The sequence below is a fragment of the Aspergillus neoniger genome (genome assembly GCF_003184625.1).
Source record: "Aspergillus neoniger CBS 115656 unplaced genomic scaffold BO87scaffold_99, whole genome shotgun sequence".
NCBI lineage: Eukaryota > Fungi > Ascomycota > Eurotiomycetes > Eurotiales > Aspergillaceae > Aspergillus > Aspergillus neoniger.
In genome coordinates, this window is record NW_020291227.1 from 1 (window position 1) to 19,257 (window position 19,257).

Sequence of the window (19,257 nt, forward strand, 5' to 3'; positions counted from 1 at the left end):
GATTAAAGTATTTGGGGTTCCCGCACCCTAATAGCATTGCACTGCAATGTCATTACCCCTCTGGTATAGAAAAAAAAAGATAAGAAAGATAATTCTATTAATACTTAAATCTCTATAATTCTATAGAAAATAATTCTAAACTGATTATTTATTATAGAAAATAAATTTTAAACTCTCTTTATAGACTCTGATAAATTTTATATCTTTTAATTTTAATTTATATATTTTATGACTGAAGTACAGGTCTTTATTTTAAAATAATAAAAAAAATTATTAATTATATTAGAAATAAGTAAGCTATATATTATCTTCTATAACTCTTTAAATTATTATATCTAGATATTTAACTAGCTGAACAATATTAAGACTTAAAATATTTAAAAAAAATGTTTTATTATTTTAAAACTAGACTTAAATCACAGTTTTTCTGAGATTTCTGTAATTAAAGTTTTTATAATTAAATTTTAAAATAATACTGCAGTCCCTGCAGCCTAAACTATTAATAAAATAGAAAATATTATAAAATAATAATAATATATAAAAAAAGAATACTATTTTATTTATAATAAAATTGATTATTGAATTAAAAACAGATATTTTGTATAACTTGAGATTCTAAAACTAATAAAATCTAAGAATATAAAGAAAAAAACAGAAAACTTTATGAAAAAAACTAATATTTAAGAGAGGTCTTTAATTTAAATAGATTAATATTAATTAGTAGATATTAAATATATCTGTTCTTTTAAATAATCTTAAATCTAATTTTTTTATTAAAACTTTAATCTCTTACTCTGGTATAGTTATATAAACAGAAATATTTATTAATTCTACAGTAAATACCTGCAACTGTATGAAAAAATAATCAGTAATTTAATTAATTAAATATTTTAATCTTGATATAATTTTATTAAAAGCCCCTACCTGTACTTCAGAATTTAATTAAAAATAAATTGAATTTATTTATATTATTTACTTAAATTTTATTATAGATAGCTGATCCTTCTGGAATAAATTATTTTTTATTTTAAATACTAAAAATTATAATATTATTTTTATATAAATATAATTTTTAAAATAAGTTTTTTGAAATTATATTAACAGAACTATTCTATAGTCAGATTTTTAAAAACTAATAAAAAGATAAAGATAAGCCTACTGTAAATATTAATATAAAAAAATAATAAAATTAGTATAACTGATTTTAATCTTCAAATAAAAGAGAAATATTAGAATAAAATTTTCTATTAAAGATTTTATTAAGATATTAAATATACGTTAGTATATATAAACCATGAACTATAAATATATAAGGAATTTCTGAAACTGAAAGAATCTAAGATCTAATAAAAAAACTATATTTATATAAAGATCATTATAATATTTATTAATATTATCAAAATATCTTACTATTTATAGAATTTAAAAAAACTAGAATTTTATAATATTACTTTATAATCCTGATCAGGTGATTAAAGATAAAAAATATAATTAATAAAAAATTCAGTAAATAGAAATTTTAATATAATTATTAATAATTTATTATAATTATATTTTTTAGAAAATAATATCTGTAACACTGCCTCTCTTATAAAAATTGAACTTTAAAATTAAATTAAAAATATATTATCTAGAATATATTTTCTTATATAGAATAATTCTTAAAGAACTAGAATCTATAAAAGAATATATTATTAAGAATCTATATAAAGAATTTATTAAATTAAGTTTAATTTTTTTATTTTTTGATTCTAATAGTTATTAAGCCAGAAGAAAGACTATATTTCTATATAGATTATTAAAAATTTAATATTATTATATAAAAAGACTAATATCTGTTTTCTCCAATTAATAAAATCCAGATCTTTATTAAGTTAAATATTAAATAAATTTTTTATTTAATTTAAATATATTTTAATTTAAAAGATCTGATAATATTTAATTCCTGTTATAATATATTTAAATATAAAATATTTTTATTTAGACTTTTAAAGACTCTAGTAGCCTGTCAATAATTAATAAACATAATTTTTATAATATACTTAAATTTTCTTATTATAATTTATAGTAATAATTTTTTTATTTATAGTAATAATCAGGGAGAGTATAAAGTTTTTATTAAAAAAACCTCAAAATATTTATAGGAAACAGGAGTTTGAATAATAATTTATAAAGTATAAATTTTATATTACTTAAATTAAATATTTAAAATTTATTATCAGAAAGGACCGCATAATAATTAATTTTTAGAAAATAAAAATAATTATTTTATAAAGAATATTTATAATAATATAAGAAATATAATTATTATATATAAATTATATAATCTTCTAGATCTAAAGATTTACTGATAATAACTTTAAAAAAATAATTAAAATACAGGAATTGCCAGAAGTAAAATAAAAATTAGTTAAAAAATAAAAAAAGAAACTAAAGAACTAATAAAAATTTAGTCGAAGATTAATAAAAAAATAAAACTTATTAAAAAGAAATTAATTTTTAAAAATATATAAAGCAGCCTAATCTGCAGGAAATAGATAGTTTTCTTTTCTTTTTCAGATTTATTAGTTCTTATAGATATACAGGCTTTATTCAGATATAATTAGTTATTGTAGTCTTTAGGTTCTCACACTAACCAGCACAGGGAAGTGATCCTAGGATTTGAGATATTATTCCTGTAAAAATTCTGTATAAATTACTAATTAATCTATAGTTATTAATCTTTTAAGTATATCTGGCTTTTCTAATCTATAGTTAAGATTAGTCAAAATAATTTCTTAACTGTAATTTATTCTTAATTATATAGTTAAGAGGATTCTTATACCTCAATTTAACTGTCAGGTTATGGTTAAGATTTGGTCAAGGTATAACAGTCAGGTATAACTACTCTATATCTGTAATAATTGTTTATTCAGTATCTCTTTAATTATTTATATAAAAATATATTAGAATATTTATTCCTCATAGCCCGCTGTCCCTAAGATTATATATATTGCATGGCCTGTAAATAGTATGGTCTAGTTATTATTATTACATGAGTTCTTTCATGGCCGCGTGTGGCTCACCATGCGGTGGGATATGTTTTTAAGATTCCTAGGCTTGTACTTTTATTAGACTTATATTGCCATGCTCTATATTCGCCACCAGCCTATTAATAACATGACCTGTAAAAGCCGCCAGGCCCCTATTCTCCTGGATTGTGTTCTGATGCAAGACGCGATGGCTCATGCGCTTCAGAATATCGACCTCCTCGGGGGTCATGTTCTGGAGTGTCTCAGGCGCTGCCTGTGTAGCATGGTTGACCTTGTCCACCATGGCCTTCTCCTGCTCCGGTGTGATATTAAATAAGTTGAGTGCAAAGTCAACCGATTCCACCGCTCGCTGCTGCACCTGCTCGTCCGATAGGTGTGTGTCGGCGACCCCCTGAATGACGGGCTGGATAGCCTTGAAAGCGGCGTCAAAGCCGTCCTCTGCATCGGTGGTGATGAGCTGTTCATGTTTGAGGTGCAGCTGGCGCTGCACTGCCATGATGATGAGGAGCAGGTGGGTGTAGTTCTCAGCGACCTTTGTGCCGTGCCACTTGGCTGCGGCGTGCTCGTCGGCCTGGCCGCGGCGCGACGCCTGCACTGACACGGCGGCTGTGAGACCGTTGGTCAAGGCCAGGTGCATGCCTGACGAGAAATAGGGGTTGACAAAGGCGGCGGCATCGCCGATGATGCGGAAGTACGGGCCGGCGTAGGCCGATGCGCTGTACGACCAGTCTGACGCCTGCTTCATGTCCGACACTATTTCGGCGTCCGACAGCATGGCGCTGATTTGCGGCGCCAGCTTGAGATACTCGCAGTAGAATTCTTGGGGGGTTAGCCCGAGTTGCTTTTTCTTGGCCACGAAGAGGTCCTGGCGCGCCACGATGCCGACCGACAAGGTGCTGTTGTGCAGGGGGATGGCCCAGACCCAGCCGCTCGCGTCATCGAGCGTCTCAAAGAAGGGCGAGTTCTCGTTGGGCTGGCCAACATTGAAGCGCTTGGCCCCTTTCCAGTACGTCCAGTTTGCTATATTCTTGAGGCCCTCGTTGAAGCGGCGGTTCTTGAGGTACTTTGTGGACATGATCCTGTTGCACCCGCTGGCATCGATGAGGTAGTCAAACTTGATGTTGCCTCTAGTCCCGTCTTTACACGACCAGTCAGCCGATACAGGCCGGCCTGGATTGGCCAGGTGCACGGGTTCGTTGAAACCGTCATGCGGGTATGGCTCAAAATGGATTACGTCTACCTTGGTGCTGTTAAATGTCTTGGCTCCGCTGCGGGCGGCGTGGTGGAATAAGATATCATCTGACTCGGAGCGGACTACATTCCACGAGTGGCCGCCTGGGCCGAGTGCTTTTGTAAAGTTGGTGACTGTGGATTTATGGTTTCCCTTGGTAAGTCATTTTTTACTGTCCCGGAACAAGACCAGCCGAAGCCGGGGGCAACTAACATGCTTCCCTCTTTTCTGTGATCTTGAATGTGGTCCTGTACTTCTTTTCAAAGCCATGCCGGTTGAATTCTGTGTCGACATCAATGAGCCGCAAGAGGAACTGTATTGCTGCGAGTATGCTCTCTCTAATATAATATCTTTGCAATTCCAAGAATTAATTTTGCTTATGTTAGGGTTTTTAAAGCATGTAATGATAAGAGATATCTGGGGAACTTTTCGGCATCGACAAGCACAACATCGACGCCCTCACGTGCGAGCATGCAGGCGGCAAAGGACCTGGCCGGTCTGGCGCTCACTACAAGAACAGAGCTTTGTGACAGCAAGGACATGGTGATTATAATAATGTGCAGGGACAAAATTCTGATATATTAATGTTGCATGCTACTGCCAAGAGTTAGAAGATTAAATTTAGTAAATAATATAAGCCAATAGCTAACTCATCAACGATCGAGACAAGTATGCTGTGTTATCAGGCTCATCCGTTGCTATTAATATATAGCAGGAATCTCGGCCATAAAGTCGGTGGCCGTTTCAAGCCGCCTGATGATGTTCCCGACTCAGACTTGCGACTGACTTGTGACCGACTTGGGACCAACCGTGGCCATCTCGGATTACCGAGCTGACTGCATAATGGTTGGTTCAGAAAGTGGCCGCCGAGCCGAAGGAGGCTGGCTCCTGTGCCATGCTATTACTGAAAACTCGTACACTGCGCCCCCGGCTTCAAGTGGCCATTCAGAATACGATACCACTACTGCTCCATTACTGTCATCTATTTTCACTTTATGCATGTTAACGGGAAGATATCACATTCTTAACAAACTTAGAATCTCGTCAAAGCCCATGGTGGCCAGCGCGTAATTTACCTCTACCGCCTTCACCGCAGAACCGAATTCTCTACGCTACCTCCGCAAAGTCAAGTATGGGCCCTAGGGTATGAGTATCCTGGAGAGCAGTCTGAGGAAACATTTTTACATTTTCCTCCCTCACCACCAATTAACACCAGGTCATCATCAAATTTGCTATCGATCTTGCGCCGCAGTTCCTGACTTAGCCCCTTCAGCCGCGGGCCATTAATAGACACCAAGGATCGCGGTTCCTGGCGCACCACAATCACACTGCTCATAGATAAGCTCTTCATGCATCATTGCCATCCTGTCACCTGGCTACTGTCACCTGGCTAAAGGGTAGAAAATACCATGGCGCGTGACTATATCTGGTTGTCCAAGCGTAGGCTCACTCGGACATAGTGCTTGGTGCATTTCACTGCGCTTTGCGCTTACGCGTTTTGTCCTTGTCTAAGTCAGGACACAATCCATAAGAGCAACACTTGCATGAAAAGGCATAAAGTGATCCCCAAAGGCCACTGGTTTATATTTAAGAGGAAATGATTACCTGGGGAGCGATGGAATAGATGTATTGCTAGGGAGTTCGGAAAAGAGCAGGATCTTTTCCTCGAAGGTATGCGGCACAATCAATCACTATGCATATTGGACGCCCATCTATATCACACGAGCCGTTACTGCTCTAGGCAACAAGCTTCAGAAGAGACTCCGAGCACTTAGGTTGCTTGAAAATGCATTCAGTATCCGTAAGCTCCAAACGAAAAGGCGCGGTGTTGTCGAGGGTAAACTCGAGCAATGGGCGGAGCAACAAGTAAGCTGCATCGCTGCATCTCCTCAGCCATTGTCCATGCGATTCTTCGAGGAGGTCTACAAAATCGCGAAATGTCTTATTTTTCGGGTTTAACAGCCTAAGATAGTGTCAGACTTATGGGTATGTCAAGCTCGGCACTTACTAACATGGTATCCGATATCTCCGACTCCTGAGTGGCGTCCAAAGTGAGACCAAGGATTCCTGGACCGAACCGGTCGGTGAGTATATAGAGTCGCTGTCCGACTTTTCGGTAATGCTTGATGGCAGCGTACTCCTGGGCATACATAGGACTTATAGGACTTAGGTCGGGGAATAACTCCTTCATCATCGCTTGCGCTACCTTAGCATCATCTTTCCTGCTAGGGTTTCCCGCTCCCCGTTTCGGATGTTCGAAATCCGCAGATGTCGTGTTTACATATCCTATGCTGTAACGGGTCCGAGAACCACCACATTGCTCGAATAGTTCGAGAAGGTGATACCATCGGAGAAGTCGGAGAAGTGCATTTTTTTTGGTTGAGTTCTTTAATCATCTCATATCTTCGCCTCTTAGTGACATTCACGGCCAGGCGGTGCGAATCAAACGTCTTCTGAGCTCTTACACAGCACATCATATCGCGCAGAGCCACGATTGATTGCGGGCTAGCAATTGTTATCAAGAGAATAGTGAGGTTCCCGAGCGAGTCCTCTTCAAGCTTAAGGGCCTTTGTCACTATAGCAGAGGAGAAATAGCGATTTTCGGGCGGAGACATATTCTGAGCGGCACAGTGCTGTCTCTCTTGTAAGAGAATCTGCCTGGCAACCTCACCATGCAGTATGGAGACATTAGTGCTTGCAGCCCTGCACCTTCTCTTCGGCGCAGGTATTACCACGGCTGCTTCACTGTCATTGAGAGGTTCTCCTTGGCGACGTGCCACCTGTCCGCCCTTTGGTGTTGGTGGAGCATTCGGCCTGTCCGGAATCGTCGCCATCGAGTCATGCTCGGCTTCAGTTTCAATTTCATTGTGGTTCAGGTCTCCATCCGATGACCATATCTCCTCTCGGAGAAATTGAAATAGGCCCTCTGTGACTGACTCCTTCTCCGTCACAATGCGCTCCGCGTTTGACAACAGAGGCGGATCTTTGGTGCCTTGTTCCAGGAACCTGTGTATCATTGGGGAGACCTCAAGAGTCGTAGCGGACCGCTCGATAATTAGCACCGAAGGGTTAATCACTCCAGCATTGAGAGCTAGTATCATCTTCGAAATAGATACGAGAGCTTCCACAGTAGCAGGTGAGACAGAAGGGAGTTCCTGAAACATTCTGTCGCCGCTCGTCTGGAAAAAAATCCTGACCGAACAGATTCAGTACAGTAATTGCATGCTAAACAGATGTAAAGCCATACCTTAGAATGACAACTACTGTTGACTTGATGTTCCAGGTATCAAGAAACACGGCTGCTATAATGGCATTTATCGCTTTGCGAAGAACCTCCGGCGAATCTGGCCCGGTGCGCTTATCGTAGTCTATGCAATCGTCGATACCAGTCCGCTTCGCGGCAGCACAGTATTTGCCTTTGTTCAGAAAAGCCTTTCTCAAATTTGCCGTACACTCTACAACACTATAAGTTTGTCCAAAAGTTTGAGTGACCAGGCGCCGCAGTTCTTCTTACCTCTACTGCCACCTATGAAGAATACTATGATAGCCAGAACAGAGTCAACCAGAGAGGCACCCAGTTGGGATAGTTTCCTATTCCCATCGTAGTTGTCCGGATTAGCACCTGCTGAGGTGCGAGCCAGACGTATCAAATGTTTTAGGGAGAAGGTATGGCCTATGATCTTTTCCAGTGTCTCGATTTTCGGTTCATGAGGGGTAGCCATGCTGGGTCAACACAGGTATGAAATTAGGTTTCTTGAAATCTAGCTGAAGTGCATATAACTTGAAGGCCAGATTGCTACTTGCTTTGCTTCGAAACGCCGAGGGATCGAGCAGAATTGGAGCCTCTATAGCACAGCATTTGAAACAGAGGAACATCAAAGTTGTTTCCGTTACCCGTGGGTGAGGTGTAAGCTCTTAACACATAGATGAGATAATGAGCTACGGGCCGCCCGAAAGGTAGAAACCAAAGAAGAAAACTGCAAGAAAGGCCACAATATATGTGCGCCTCCGAGTTTGCCGCGACTAAAATAATTGTCGCATTAGGCATGATGACCCCAATGCACGTAGAAAGAATGGGAAAGGAATATAAAATCGGGGCTTGTGACTTGCGAAACGATAATCACACAATCGTGGTGAATATAATATCTTTTGTATCTCAAGTTAGATTGAATCGAGGGAACCAGGATAATAAACACGGGGATGGTTGATTTCTATATTGGAAAGATGAAGCCATTGCCGGTAAACCTTTACAAGCTGAAAGTTACGCACCGATGTTGCGGTTAGAACCAAATGGTGCTGAGCTAGAACTTTCTAACAATATCCACTGATGGACTCAATACAAATTATAATGGAGCATCAGGCCTCTATCCATAACAACACGCAGAGGAATACTGGCCTGTACAACAAGCCAGCTGCATGCAACGTCTCATATGAACGAGTAATGGTCATATGGAACCTTACAAGCGACGGTCTGTAGAGCAATGCGTTATGTGGCTTACACGAGGATAGCTTTGCAGATCACATGCGATTGTTCTGCGGCAAATAAAATGCGCGTATCAATATGCGAATCATGAATTCGTAATGGAAGATAGGAGATCCGTAATTATCCGAGCCTTGCATGGAAATTTCCCAGCTCAAGAATCTGGCCACGCCAGGCCTAATGCATCCACAATTCTCTGCAATGCTACTCGAACCCAGCTTATTTCTACGAAGACGGCACCGGCAATAGCCTCAACAGTAGTTGCCATCAGCTTGTCAGAGACAAAATTGCCCTGGGAGGGATTCTTGCAAATGTACCGATCAAGACCCAGTTCGAACCCCCGCTGGGCAAGGTTCGTATTACTGGCAATGCGGGAGACCATTTGGTTGATTTGCTCTACAACGCAGGTAAAACCAGCGAAAGTGGACAATAAATTTGTTCCGGAAGTGCTGGTTGCGTACCGCGGCTTGCATGCCTAGCGCGACCTTCCGACTGTAGGAAAAGTTGAAGGGCTGAATCTCCAGGTAAGAGCCATATCCTTAATACCATCTCGGCCAACTTAAGTAGTTGTGTTGAGAGAGGAGGAAAGAAGATTGAATACCGTACGTGGCTGGAAGCGAGATTTCAGTCCTACGCTTAAGCTCAACGAGTTCTTCTTGTTCAGTTTAGTCACATTTGACGATACAACACCTCCGGCAGAAGCTGAGGAGCCAATTATGTTCTAATACTGTTCTAGATAAGGGAATAATCCACCCCGCCAGTAAAGCCTCGAGGATAGGAGCTGTTTAGGTCATTCTACTTAGCGACCCGGTCTAGTTCTCTCACTCATTGTGTACGACGCACACTGTTGGCTAGCTTATTCAACTAGCTATCAATTTCGTGCACGTCGTCGGTCGGTGCACATTGCCCATAGTTACCCTGCCGTTCAAAGCCCACGTTGTCTGATTGATTGCACTTCAACACGCTGTTCTGTCCGGATCCACTTAACAGGCATGCGGCCCAATGAGTTCACGGTGTCTCGGTTCTTAGCTCTCGCTGGCCGCATTTGCTATCGGAGGGTTTTCGTGCTCGAGAGCCAGTACTTTCACCTGCAGGGCTGCCGTACCACGCTATCCCTATTCGAGTGGTTAGGAAGACTTGGATGCTTGATTTCCTATTCCGGAATCAGCTTATGATCGATTAATGGCTATTGTTATCTATGGAAGACTAGTCCATCTGCCCAGAAATAATGGAATGAGTTTTATCCTCGGTTGCCAAGTCGAATCACACGTTCAACACATTTCCTAGGCTGTTGGTAAAAGATTCGTGCGCGCCCTCTTCCACAGCAATCATGGTAATGTATAAAGCGGATACCACCGCTCATGAAGTCTTGTTAGCGATGGGAAGGCTTAGTCGTCAGACGGGTTGTACGCACTTTTCCTATCACATAACAAAAAGAGTTTCAGTAGACGAGGGCGCTAGAACCTCAATCCTGAGTCATTGTAGACGATGCTCAAAATTATGTTATCTCTACGGTTCCTACATTGTTATTCCTTTTCATGCCTGCACATAGCCAGTACTCCGGAGTGAAGAATATCATGTAGGAGGAGGGAGGCATGCTGATGGACCAAACACGCTTCTTAAGATTGCAGAGATCTTCTGGATGACTGAAAATCCCACCACTCTTCTTTCATAAGACATGCTACCGTTATTCCTTGCTTCAGTTACCAGTTTTCGTATAAGCCTATCCGGTTCTGACCGGGTTGATCCGTGGAGGGTATCAAAGCAAGTATTCCTGGACTGAAGTAGGTGAACAATGTGGGATACCCCTTGCCTTGAATCCGATGTGACTTGATGTGATTAAGTTTGTGTTTGTATACCGGAGATTCTGACTTAATACCTGGCGCATTCTCTTTCAATGTTATTTTAGCTATATCAGCCTCTGGGTTGTACAGAGAATTTCCAGGTCTTCTGTTATGGCAGTCCCCATTGTTGTTCATGGCGAGAAATCCGCTTGTAGACGGTGCAGAGGCTCTACTACACTTGTGGAAGAGAGCCATGGTTTAGTATCTCTGCAATATTATCCGATATGCGATGTCTTGTGTGTCGCTTTTGATCAACGTGAAAGCCCCAGTCTCTGAGAGATTTTCCATGGGCTGTATCAGATGGGAGGCTTTTCCTGATCGCCAACATCGAATAGCAAGTCGAAACAGAACCGGCGAGTCAGCACTTCCGATGCAAAGAGATCCTGGGAGATTTTGATGTTTCGATGATCGGTACAGCCCATCAATTCTGATTCAATACCTTTTGTATAAGAAGTTTCCTTCGGGGAGGGCCAGGCCATTCGAGCCGCATTTCCTTATTTTAATTTTGAGGTATGAAGCTAAGCGATCGTCTCCTTTCATACAAGAGTGCTCCTTCCGCATGCTACTTTCTAGTTTTTCGAACATATTTGAGCCGTCATCTGGCAAGCTAATTTGAGCCCCGCCAATGACCACATGTGATATCAATGGATGAGCACTCGCTTCAGATGCATCCAAGCCACTGTGACATTGAGCAACAATGTATCTCTCGCTTTCATTCAGCGCTTCTGGCATACTAGTAGGCGTCTTCCTCCGAGTAGTTGCGACATCTTTCTCGAAAAGCGCGGGATTATTTCCAACGCTTTGGTCATTCATCAATTTAAGAAATTCCGTTAGCAAATAGGCAGAATATAATCAGAGGCTAACCCAATGCTCCTATGAACTTCCATGTTCTAATATAGTTTTTTCCACCGTCAAGATGTACAGTGCCAATGATCACCGGGGGCAGATGTGGCTCATCTGGGGCTACGTGGCTCATGATTTAAGTAATGCAAAACAGGGGATACCCATTAGAAATAACCTTTCATGTAGGGCGAAGGAGTATCCTAATAGTAGCGGTTCACCATAAATATCCGAACATAGAGGGGTAGGTAACTCTCGCCCAGCATACATGAATCATGTGGCCAACAAGCTTACTACCTACATGAGATATGATTCAACATTGCGAAAGATCACTAGTGACATTGCTAATGTACATACATATTGAGGTAAGCGATATCTGAACTACGGGCTGGCCCGAAATTATCTGTTAGGCAACCTGTTACGACAGGCCGTTTGCTGCCCGAAAATTCATCCACTGGCGAGACGCCCAATGGGCAAATGGCACTTGTCCCCTCAGACCCCCTATGGGTTGCGTTCGCTTCGAAGTGGAGCCTCCGCTTCGGCCAGCCAAGTTCTCAAGCTAGCATTAAATCAGCATTCCGGAACCGACGAGACTGCCGCGGAACTGTGTTTCTAAAGAAAGACCTGCACCACGCTATTCCCCTTCTGGTGAATAGATAGGCATGGTTCCTTAACTCCCTTTTGGGGAAATGGGCTGTTAACTTCTTGTGCGATCACGTCGGAACTCCTAACTGGATCGAATTCGGTTTCGGTACGTATGCTGGATACCAATGTCGGAACTAGTCGAGCTCCTATTGTGAGTACCGCCAGCCATGATGCTAACGCCTACTTGGTTTGGCAGCTATTACCTGTGAGGCTGTGACACGGCGGCGCCTAGACTCGGCACGTGATTAGAGGCTGGTTCATCAGGTGACGAATCATTGACCTGGCTTCTTGTTTTTCTCAATGTTTAGTCCCAAATCCATCTCTGTGGCGGGAGTCGGCCAATACTCTCTGGCCTTTTGACCGGTAGCATTCATCTACCATAATTGTTGATGCCACTATTACTTTGTATGAGGTGATTCTATTGACAGACTGATCGCTAGAAATATAGGCCTAGGCTGCGCCCCGTTGGCCCACCATTTGATCGTCTCTTCGCCCCTCCTCGATGGCCCCCTTCAGACCGCTCACCTTAGAGGTAGAACGCAAGTTCAGCCGACTTGCCGTGCAGCCATTGACTCTTGCCGGAGGACACCCGCCATTTCGAAGTCTGCAGTATTTGGGTTCACGCTCCATGCACGATATATACTACGATTTAGATGGTCTGCTATCCTCGAAAGGCATTTGGGTCCGCAAGAGGGACGGTGACTGGGAAGCCAAAATAAAAGAAGGCGGAAATTTCCAGAATTCTAGGTTCATGGAGATGCGCAACCCAGAGGAAATCTCTCGTCACCTGAAACTTTCTACGGGTATTAGCCAAACTGAATTCACCAACTTTGGACTACGAGAGTTGGCTTCCTTTACAACATTTCGGCAAAGCTGGGTCGCCGACGATGACTTCACAATTGTTCAAGACACCATGGATTTCGACAATCACATGGTCGGGGAAGTTGAGCTGCAATGTACTCTCCCAAGGAGTCCTAGTTCTATCCGTACTACCGAGGAAGAACGCGCTCTGAGACTGGAGGAGATGGACTCCCGGATCCGCAGTTTCATGACTCGTTATGCATGGGCATTTCATGTGGGTCAACCGAAGGGCAAGCTTGCAGCATTCCTCGAGAGGTTAACAGATTGAATCATCTGCACTCGCTTACACTGGACTGGGATAGGCGGGTTATGCATGCGGACATTCTAATAGTAGGTAGAGACCGGAAACAAGTAAATGTATGTCAAGGTCGGCAGATTCAATCTCACGGAATGGCTCGACCGAACAAGTTGACATCAGTCAAGTCTGCTTGCTCCGCACATATTGGTCTGAATATCATGGAGTTCATGCCAGGGCAGAAAACGAAAGAACCAAATCAATGGAAGGGGCATTTCACTGTATCCTTTCTCCATCCACGTCGAACGGCTTGTAGCTTCAGGGCCGACAACTGCGTGCCAATCCGCATGATCTTTCACGACGTCGGGGAACCACTCCTGTAGAACTTTGCCTCCCGTCCAGTCTCCCCCTCGCGCTAATGCTTCCGCTACTGCAGGCAGAAAAATACCCAACCCCGTGGTTTTTCCGATAACATAGCGATGATCATTCGCAAGCATCCCGTCTTCGGTTGCATAATAATATGCCAAGTAATTTGGCTCGTACGGCACCGGCGACATCGTGTCGGGCGAGGCTTCGTTGCCTCCAAATATATGCATGTCAGCCTCCCAAACCGCTTCCGACAGACCCGGAGTTGTTGAACTCCCATGTATGCTCTTTAGTGCTGCTTTGGCGCAGTTTCCGATTCGTCCACCTTCACCAGCGGCACCATATACCCCGTCCGTGTCACCGGTGGGCTGAGAATTAACGCCGGACGGAACATCGAGCGGAAAGATCGTGAGGTTGAATCTCAGGTCGCAGCCAAATGAGAGCAGCTGTTCTCTAGCTTTCGAAAGTTTCGCGTCCATGTCCTTGCGCATCGTAGATATCTTTACTCGACTAAGAGTCCCAATAACGTAAAGAACATTTACAACCCCCTGTCTTTCTCGTCGAGGTGGCAGCTGATCGTAGCACAACTGGATTGCCCAGTTGGAGACGTCACGAGAATTTATTAATTGGAATTCGCCATGTTCCTTCATTCGGTGAAGTTCACATTTTGGAGTTTGGGTAATTCTCGATACCTGAAAATCCATCTCGTACTTTACTTCGAAAATGTCCAACACAGCGCCCGATATTGGCGGTAAAGATTTACCCGACCGAGGCCAATGCATCAGCAAAAGGATAATCTCGCGGGGGAGTACAGGCTAAGGTCCCTTTCACATAAAAATCGAATACATTGCTCAGAACGTGGCATGCAGAAGTGCTTCAAGGGCTTGGGCTATTCCGTACCTCTTTCAAACTATCTTGGAAGCAGCTCACGAAATAACTTAAATATACAATAATGTCAGCGCCGCCTGCATGCTTGAACAGCAGAATGAACACGAAAACATTGTTAGAGGCTTTACCAGGAGAGATTTTTTGCCTGATCCTGGATCATCTTCACCTCCCAGCGGTAAAAGAGATTTCGCGCGTGAGCAAGCTTCTCAGAGAGCGATGTTTGCCATTTATCTTTGGCGATGTCATTCTGGACTTTACAGAAGAGAGCTTTGCCCGCTTGGACAATGTCAGAGAATCCCGATTATGCCATTTTGTCACATCTCTAGGGTTTGAGTTAGGCAGAGCCAAAGCAGGTAATATTTCCTGTCGCAAAGAACATCAAGTGACGTCCTTGGGTAACAGCTGCGCCTAGTGCATTACGCCACCAGCTTTCCCAATCTTGGGCCAGTGAGCACCGCCGGGGACGTGGTAAAACCCGCGGAGAGCATGCATATCACATTCCCTAATGCGGCCCTCTGGGTTGCGAATCAGTCCAGCATCGGCGACGCCGACATGCAGCGAGCCATCAATTTTCTAGTGTCTTTCCCTCGGTTACGGAAAGTAACAATCCGTATCCAGGAACAGAATGACGCAAGCGTACCACTGCAAGATCCACTAGGTTTATACACGCTATGTCAGGACAGGAAGTACAATGTGACTCAGGTCTGTACCCTTGCCAGGGGTATCAGCAGCTCCAGGCAGCAAGGTCTCGACTTGAGAGGCATTTGCCTTTCCAACCTATTTTACCCCGCTTTCTCGACCAATAGTGAGCGCAGCGAGCTGGCAGAGTGCCTTGAGCATCTTCTCCGGGATATTCCGTCCATACAGGTTGCTGGCGATGGCTTTCCAATCGAACTTCTCTGTCGGCGCAGCATCGGTCTCCAACAGCTCGACTTGAAATCTCTTGGGGTATCATTTGGCACGCTGAAAAGCTTCCTTCACACTAACTCTCAATCTGTCCGTATCTTGGAAATGTTTGATGTGGTTCTCGCTCAGATGCCTGATTGCGGACCAAATTCTCTGCCAATGCAGCAACTTTTAACGAGAGGTTAGAGCAGCCGGCTTTGTTCAAGGGTTCTCATTCGCTGCGCTAGTGCAGTGAACACAATATTCCCCACAGCTCATTCGCTCGAACGATGTAGGCTATAAGACTTGAACAGTTATTGGCTCGCCTCATTGGGGTCTAGTCGAGAGCAAGTTGACTACGAGGCGTGGCCTCTTTAGTAGTACCCTTGTCTTGAAAGCTCAAATGTACATCCGTTAAGAGAGGGGCCCATTCTCCCAGCTTACTTGGTTCATAAGCCAGCACCGCTCTTTGCGATAGCATAAGTAGCCACTCTTCATAGACGACTCTGGATAGTCCACAAGATATATTGACCGAACTTGTCTCGGAAGGCCCTTACTGACTCTCATACGAGCCGAAAATGAATAACACTGGTCATTGTTCACGCGAGGGCAGCAGCCATTGTGAGGCTCATAAACCAAAGGTTGTTGGTCTTTATGGAATATCAGGGGTGGGAAAATCATTTCTACTTGATCGACTGAAACGAGAATTGGGTGAAGAATTATTCAACTACCATGAAGGCTCCGCTGTTATTGCCGATATTGTACCTGGTGGACTTGAGGCCTTCCAGTCGCTAGAGGGAGGAGAAAAAGCCTGCTGGCGCAAGCAGGCCATCGAAACCATCAGAAGAACGTCAATCGAAACGGGAAAGATTGCCGTCGTCACCGGGCATTTTATGTTTTGCTCTGAGCAAGGTGCCCTGGAAACGGTCCTCATAGAGAGCGACCTTGAGGTCTTTACACACATACTGTATCTGGATGAGTCCGCCAACGTAGTGTGGCAGCGGCGCCAGCAGGACACGCAAAATTACAGGGTGGAGCTGCCTGTTCGCGCGATTCAGCAATGGGTTGAGGCCGAAAGAACGTCTTTGCGTCAGCTTTGCTACGACCACAGTATCCTGTTCTGTCTGGTACGATCGGAGAATGTTGCTGGTATAAAACGTCTTTTGTTGGACTTTCAAAAGCACGACGAGATCTACAACTTGAGCGTCGCGATGGACTCTCTTGATGATTCCTTGCGCTTTAGTCATACCAATTTCATCGACACTTTCCTAGTCCTGGACGGGGACAGAACCTTGACTGCTGAGGATACTGGAGACATGTTGTGGCGGGCATGTACCCCTCGACAAAATGATGTGACACCATTGAAGGCTATCTTCAGTAGCCATCTGAGATACTCATATGCTGCGTTTCGCCAGGTATCATTGCTCTATGAGCAATCATTTGACGACGACGAACTTGATGAGATCTGTACGCGCGTGGCGTCTTCAGTCGAATTGTATCCCGAAATGCTCTCGTTACTACGCCATGCCCAATCTAAAGAGCATATTGGTGCAGTAATCGTGACCTGCGGATTGCGTGCAGTGTGGACTAAGATTCTCGATAAGATTGGTCTGTCTCGCAAGGTTGTCGTCATCGGAGGTGGTCGCATTTCAGATGGATTTGCTGTCACCCCTGGTGTGAAGGCGGCAATAGTGGACCGTCTCAAAGAAGTGTACTGCGCGTATGTCTGGGCTTTCGGTGATAGCCCGCTCGATCTCGGCATGCTGAGCAGAGCCGATGAAGCTATTGTTGTTGTGGGAGACGTTAGCACCAGAAGCCAATCAATGGAGACTGAACTAGCAACGGCTATCGATAGTGGTCTACTGCGCGCGCGCCAATTACTCCTACCGGAAGGGATACCATCACGCCTAGATGCAGAAAGGCTTCCTACAGTTCGACTGGAGTCACTGATGGGCTCAATTGACTTTCGATTCCGTTTGTGCCACAGTACGGATACGAACGCAGCCAAGCTATTAGCGACGGCTACGCGGGACGCCAGAATTAGTGGTCCTCTCCTCAGAGAAGCGCATCGACGCGTTGGATACTACTTATCAATAACCCACCTGTCTGACCTACTAGGCCTCGAGACAATTCAGATACCTCACGTGCAGGGGCATACTACTGACGGGTTCCAGCTCTTCCAAGAGTTGAGGACAGCAATAATAGCACTGATGCGGGGAGGGGAGCCAATGGCCTTCGGGGTCAGTGATGCATTTCCGAATGCGATGTTCCTACACGCTCGTTGTGTGGCGGACATTGAGGAAACACATTTGAAAGACAGAAACATTGTCATACTTGTAGATTCAGTCATCAATACTGGAAAGTCTGTCTTGCAAATGGCGCAGCATATCCGTGAGATCAATACGGCCATACAAATTGTGGTAGTGGCTGGTGTGGTTCAGAAGCAGGCTGTGTCTGTCCGCAGTCCGCTTCACACTTTTGCGCGCGAGGGGAACATCAATCTTGTTGCCCTTCGTCTCTCGGCCAACAAATACACAGGCAGGGGTTCGACGGATACTGGAAACAGACTCTTCAGCACAGTACACTTGGCGTGATAAGATAGGGAATCGAGGAGTGCATGGCGAGTCTCGTACTGGGGAGACGGAATGCAATATATATGCCAATTTCTCTAATCGTAAAATCATGGTATTATATTTGTAACTGGCCCTTTCAGCCCCTATTGTTCTATCACAGCGAGCCTTGGCATCACAGCGAGGTATAACCGTTCAAATTGCAATCGCCCAACAGCAGCATTCCCTGACGGCTAGAAGACAGCAGGAAACATCATTCCGAACGGAAATATGAAAAATGGTTGGTCTTATGTACCAGCAGCAACAAGCTCTACTGCAACGCGTAAAGAGTCTCGAGAAATGGAAATCCCAGGTTGAGGCCCACATGTCATCGGGTGGAATACCGGGTACAGACTCCAACCATTCTAGGCAGATCCAAGCAGAATCCTAACAGCAAAACCCAACTGTCCAGTCAGCGTACCATGGTAAATTATCTGACATGGCGCAAATAGACCATGTGGTATATGCGCTGCGGGCGAGTCAGACTTACCATAAAAGAGAATAGAATCAAGTCAGTCAGTGAGTACTATATTATAGAATGTTAAAGTTATCATAATCTAATTATATTCTAGTATTCTGTCAGAATCATTACCAGGGAGGCCTGAACCAAGTAATTCAGTTAATACTGAATAATAATGGATTATAATCAACGCGAATAAATGATATTTTAGAAAGGGTTCAGTACTAGAATGAGCAGCGTCCAGCTATAAAGCAGGATAAAGAAAGCTAGAACAAGGAATAATAACAGTATGCGCCCCAGCAAACTCAAGTCCGGAATAACTGGCAGACAATCACTGATTAGTGTTTAAGGCAAAGAGAAGAGATTACCGGGAGCATCTGTGGGTTTGTGCCTTCGCGATCAGAATGTGAGCGCCGGCGAATGGCCTCTCTTTTATTATTTCTGCTGTTGATAATGGAATCATTGCAACAGACCCGGTCTATCTCACAGTCGGGATTAATCAAGCAGGAATGAAATAGATTGAATTAGAGTGGTTATACCTGACCGTTATACCTTAACCTAACCTTAACCGTAACCTGACGGTTAGGTTAAGGTATAAGAATCCTCTTAACCGTACGGTTAAGGGTAGGTTACGGTTAAGAGGTTGCTTTAACCGACCTTAACCGCCGGTTAGAAAGATCAGGTATACTCAGAAGATTAATAACCACAAGTTAATTAATAATTTATACAAAGTCTTTACAAGAATAATATACCAGTGGTAATATATTTTTAATTACTATATTATTAGAACAGGTATTAGATTAGTTATTAATTAATAATAATCTGATTTTCTGGTTAGCAGCCAGCAGCCTAGTCACTCCCGCGTTAGGCTTTTATAGATA

General features: G+C 43.2%; 9 protein-coding genes across 9 annotated transcripts; 3 read left to right on the forward strand and 6 right to left on the reverse strand.

Moving 5' to 3' along the window:
• Positions 1-2,883: 2,883 nt before the first annotated feature.
• Positions 2,884-4,805, reverse strand: BO87DRAFT_392165 (NAD(P)/FAD-dependent oxidoreductase; the record flags this gene model as incomplete). Its single annotated transcript, XM_025624989.1, has 4 exons — positions 2,884-2,894; positions 3,165-4,397; positions 4,477-4,576; positions 4,773-4,805. 4 exons carry the CDS (start codon positions 4,803-4,805, stop codon positions 2,884-2,886), a joined length of 1,377 nt encoding a protein of 458 aa, XP_025473593.1.
• Positions 4,806-6,000: 1,195 nt separating this feature from the next.
• Positions 6,001-7,985, reverse strand: BO87DRAFT_402508 (uncharacterized protein; the record flags this gene model as incomplete). The annotated part of the gene is made up of 5 exons (XM_025625693.1): positions 6,001-6,226; positions 6,276-6,649; positions 6,684-7,455; positions 7,511-7,718; positions 7,778-7,985. 5 exons carry the CDS (start codon positions 7,983-7,985, stop codon positions 6,001-6,003), a joined length of 1,788 nt encoding a protein of 595 aa, XP_025473594.1.
• A 912-nt stretch (positions 7,986-8,897) lies between these two features.
• On the reverse strand, positions 8,898-9,218 carry BO87DRAFT_322949 (uncharacterized protein; the record flags this gene model as incomplete). The annotated part of the gene is made up of 1 exon (XM_025620003.1): positions 8,898-9,218. A coding segment is annotated over one exon (321 nt), but the record flags the coding sequence as incomplete, so codon positions are not given.
• A 1,152-nt stretch (positions 9,219-10,370) lies between these two features.
• Positions 10,371-11,040, reverse strand: BO87DRAFT_243531 (uncharacterized protein). The gene has a single exon (XM_025618859.1). The coding sequence runs from the start codon at positions 10,780-10,782 to the stop codon at positions 10,447-10,449; it is 336 nt and encodes a 111-aa protein (XP_025473596.1). The 5' UTR covers positions 10,783-11,040; the 3' UTR covers positions 10,371-10,446.
• A 1,336-nt stretch (positions 11,041-12,376) lies between these two features.
• BO87DRAFT_243570 (uncharacterized protein) lies at positions 12,377-13,274 on the forward strand. The gene has a single exon (XM_025618861.1). The coding sequence runs from the start codon at positions 12,575-12,577 to the stop codon at positions 13,199-13,201; it is 627 nt and encodes a 208-aa protein (XP_025473597.1). The 5' UTR covers positions 12,377-12,574; the 3' UTR covers positions 13,202-13,274.
• Positions 13,275-13,347: 73 nt separating this feature from the next.
• Positions 13,348-14,184, reverse strand: BO87DRAFT_402510 (uncharacterized protein; the record flags this gene model as incomplete). Its single annotated transcript, XM_025625694.1, has 1 exon — positions 13,348-14,184. The coding sequence occupies one exon, from the start codon at positions 14,182-14,184 to the stop codon at positions 13,348-13,350; it is 837 nt and encodes a 278-aa protein (XP_025473598.1).
• Positions 14,147-15,700, forward strand: BO87DRAFT_243620 (uncharacterized protein). Its single transcript, XM_025618862.1, has 2 exons — positions 14,147-14,775; positions 14,835-15,700. The coding sequence occupies exons 1-2, from the start codon at positions 14,487-14,489 to the stop codon at positions 15,512-15,514; spliced, it is 969 nt and encodes a 322-aa protein (XP_025473599.1). The 5' UTR covers positions 14,147-14,486; the 3' UTR covers positions 15,515-15,700.
• Positions 15,700-17,962, forward strand: BO87DRAFT_243535 (uracil phosphoribosyltransferase). Its single transcript, XM_025618860.1, has one exon. The coding sequence runs from the start codon at positions 15,886-15,888 to the stop codon at positions 17,899-17,901; it is 2,016 nt and encodes a 671-aa protein (XP_025473600.1). The 5' UTR covers positions 15,700-15,885; the 3' UTR covers positions 17,902-17,962.
• Positions 17,963-18,580: 618 nt separating this feature from the next.
• On the reverse strand, positions 18,581-18,885 carry BO87DRAFT_453765 (uncharacterized protein; the record flags this gene model as incomplete). Its single annotated transcript, XM_025628546.1, has 1 exon — positions 18,581-18,885. A coding segment is annotated over one exon (171 nt), but the record flags the coding sequence as incomplete, so codon positions are not given.
• Between the last annotated feature and the right edge of the window lie 372 nt (positions 18,886-19,257).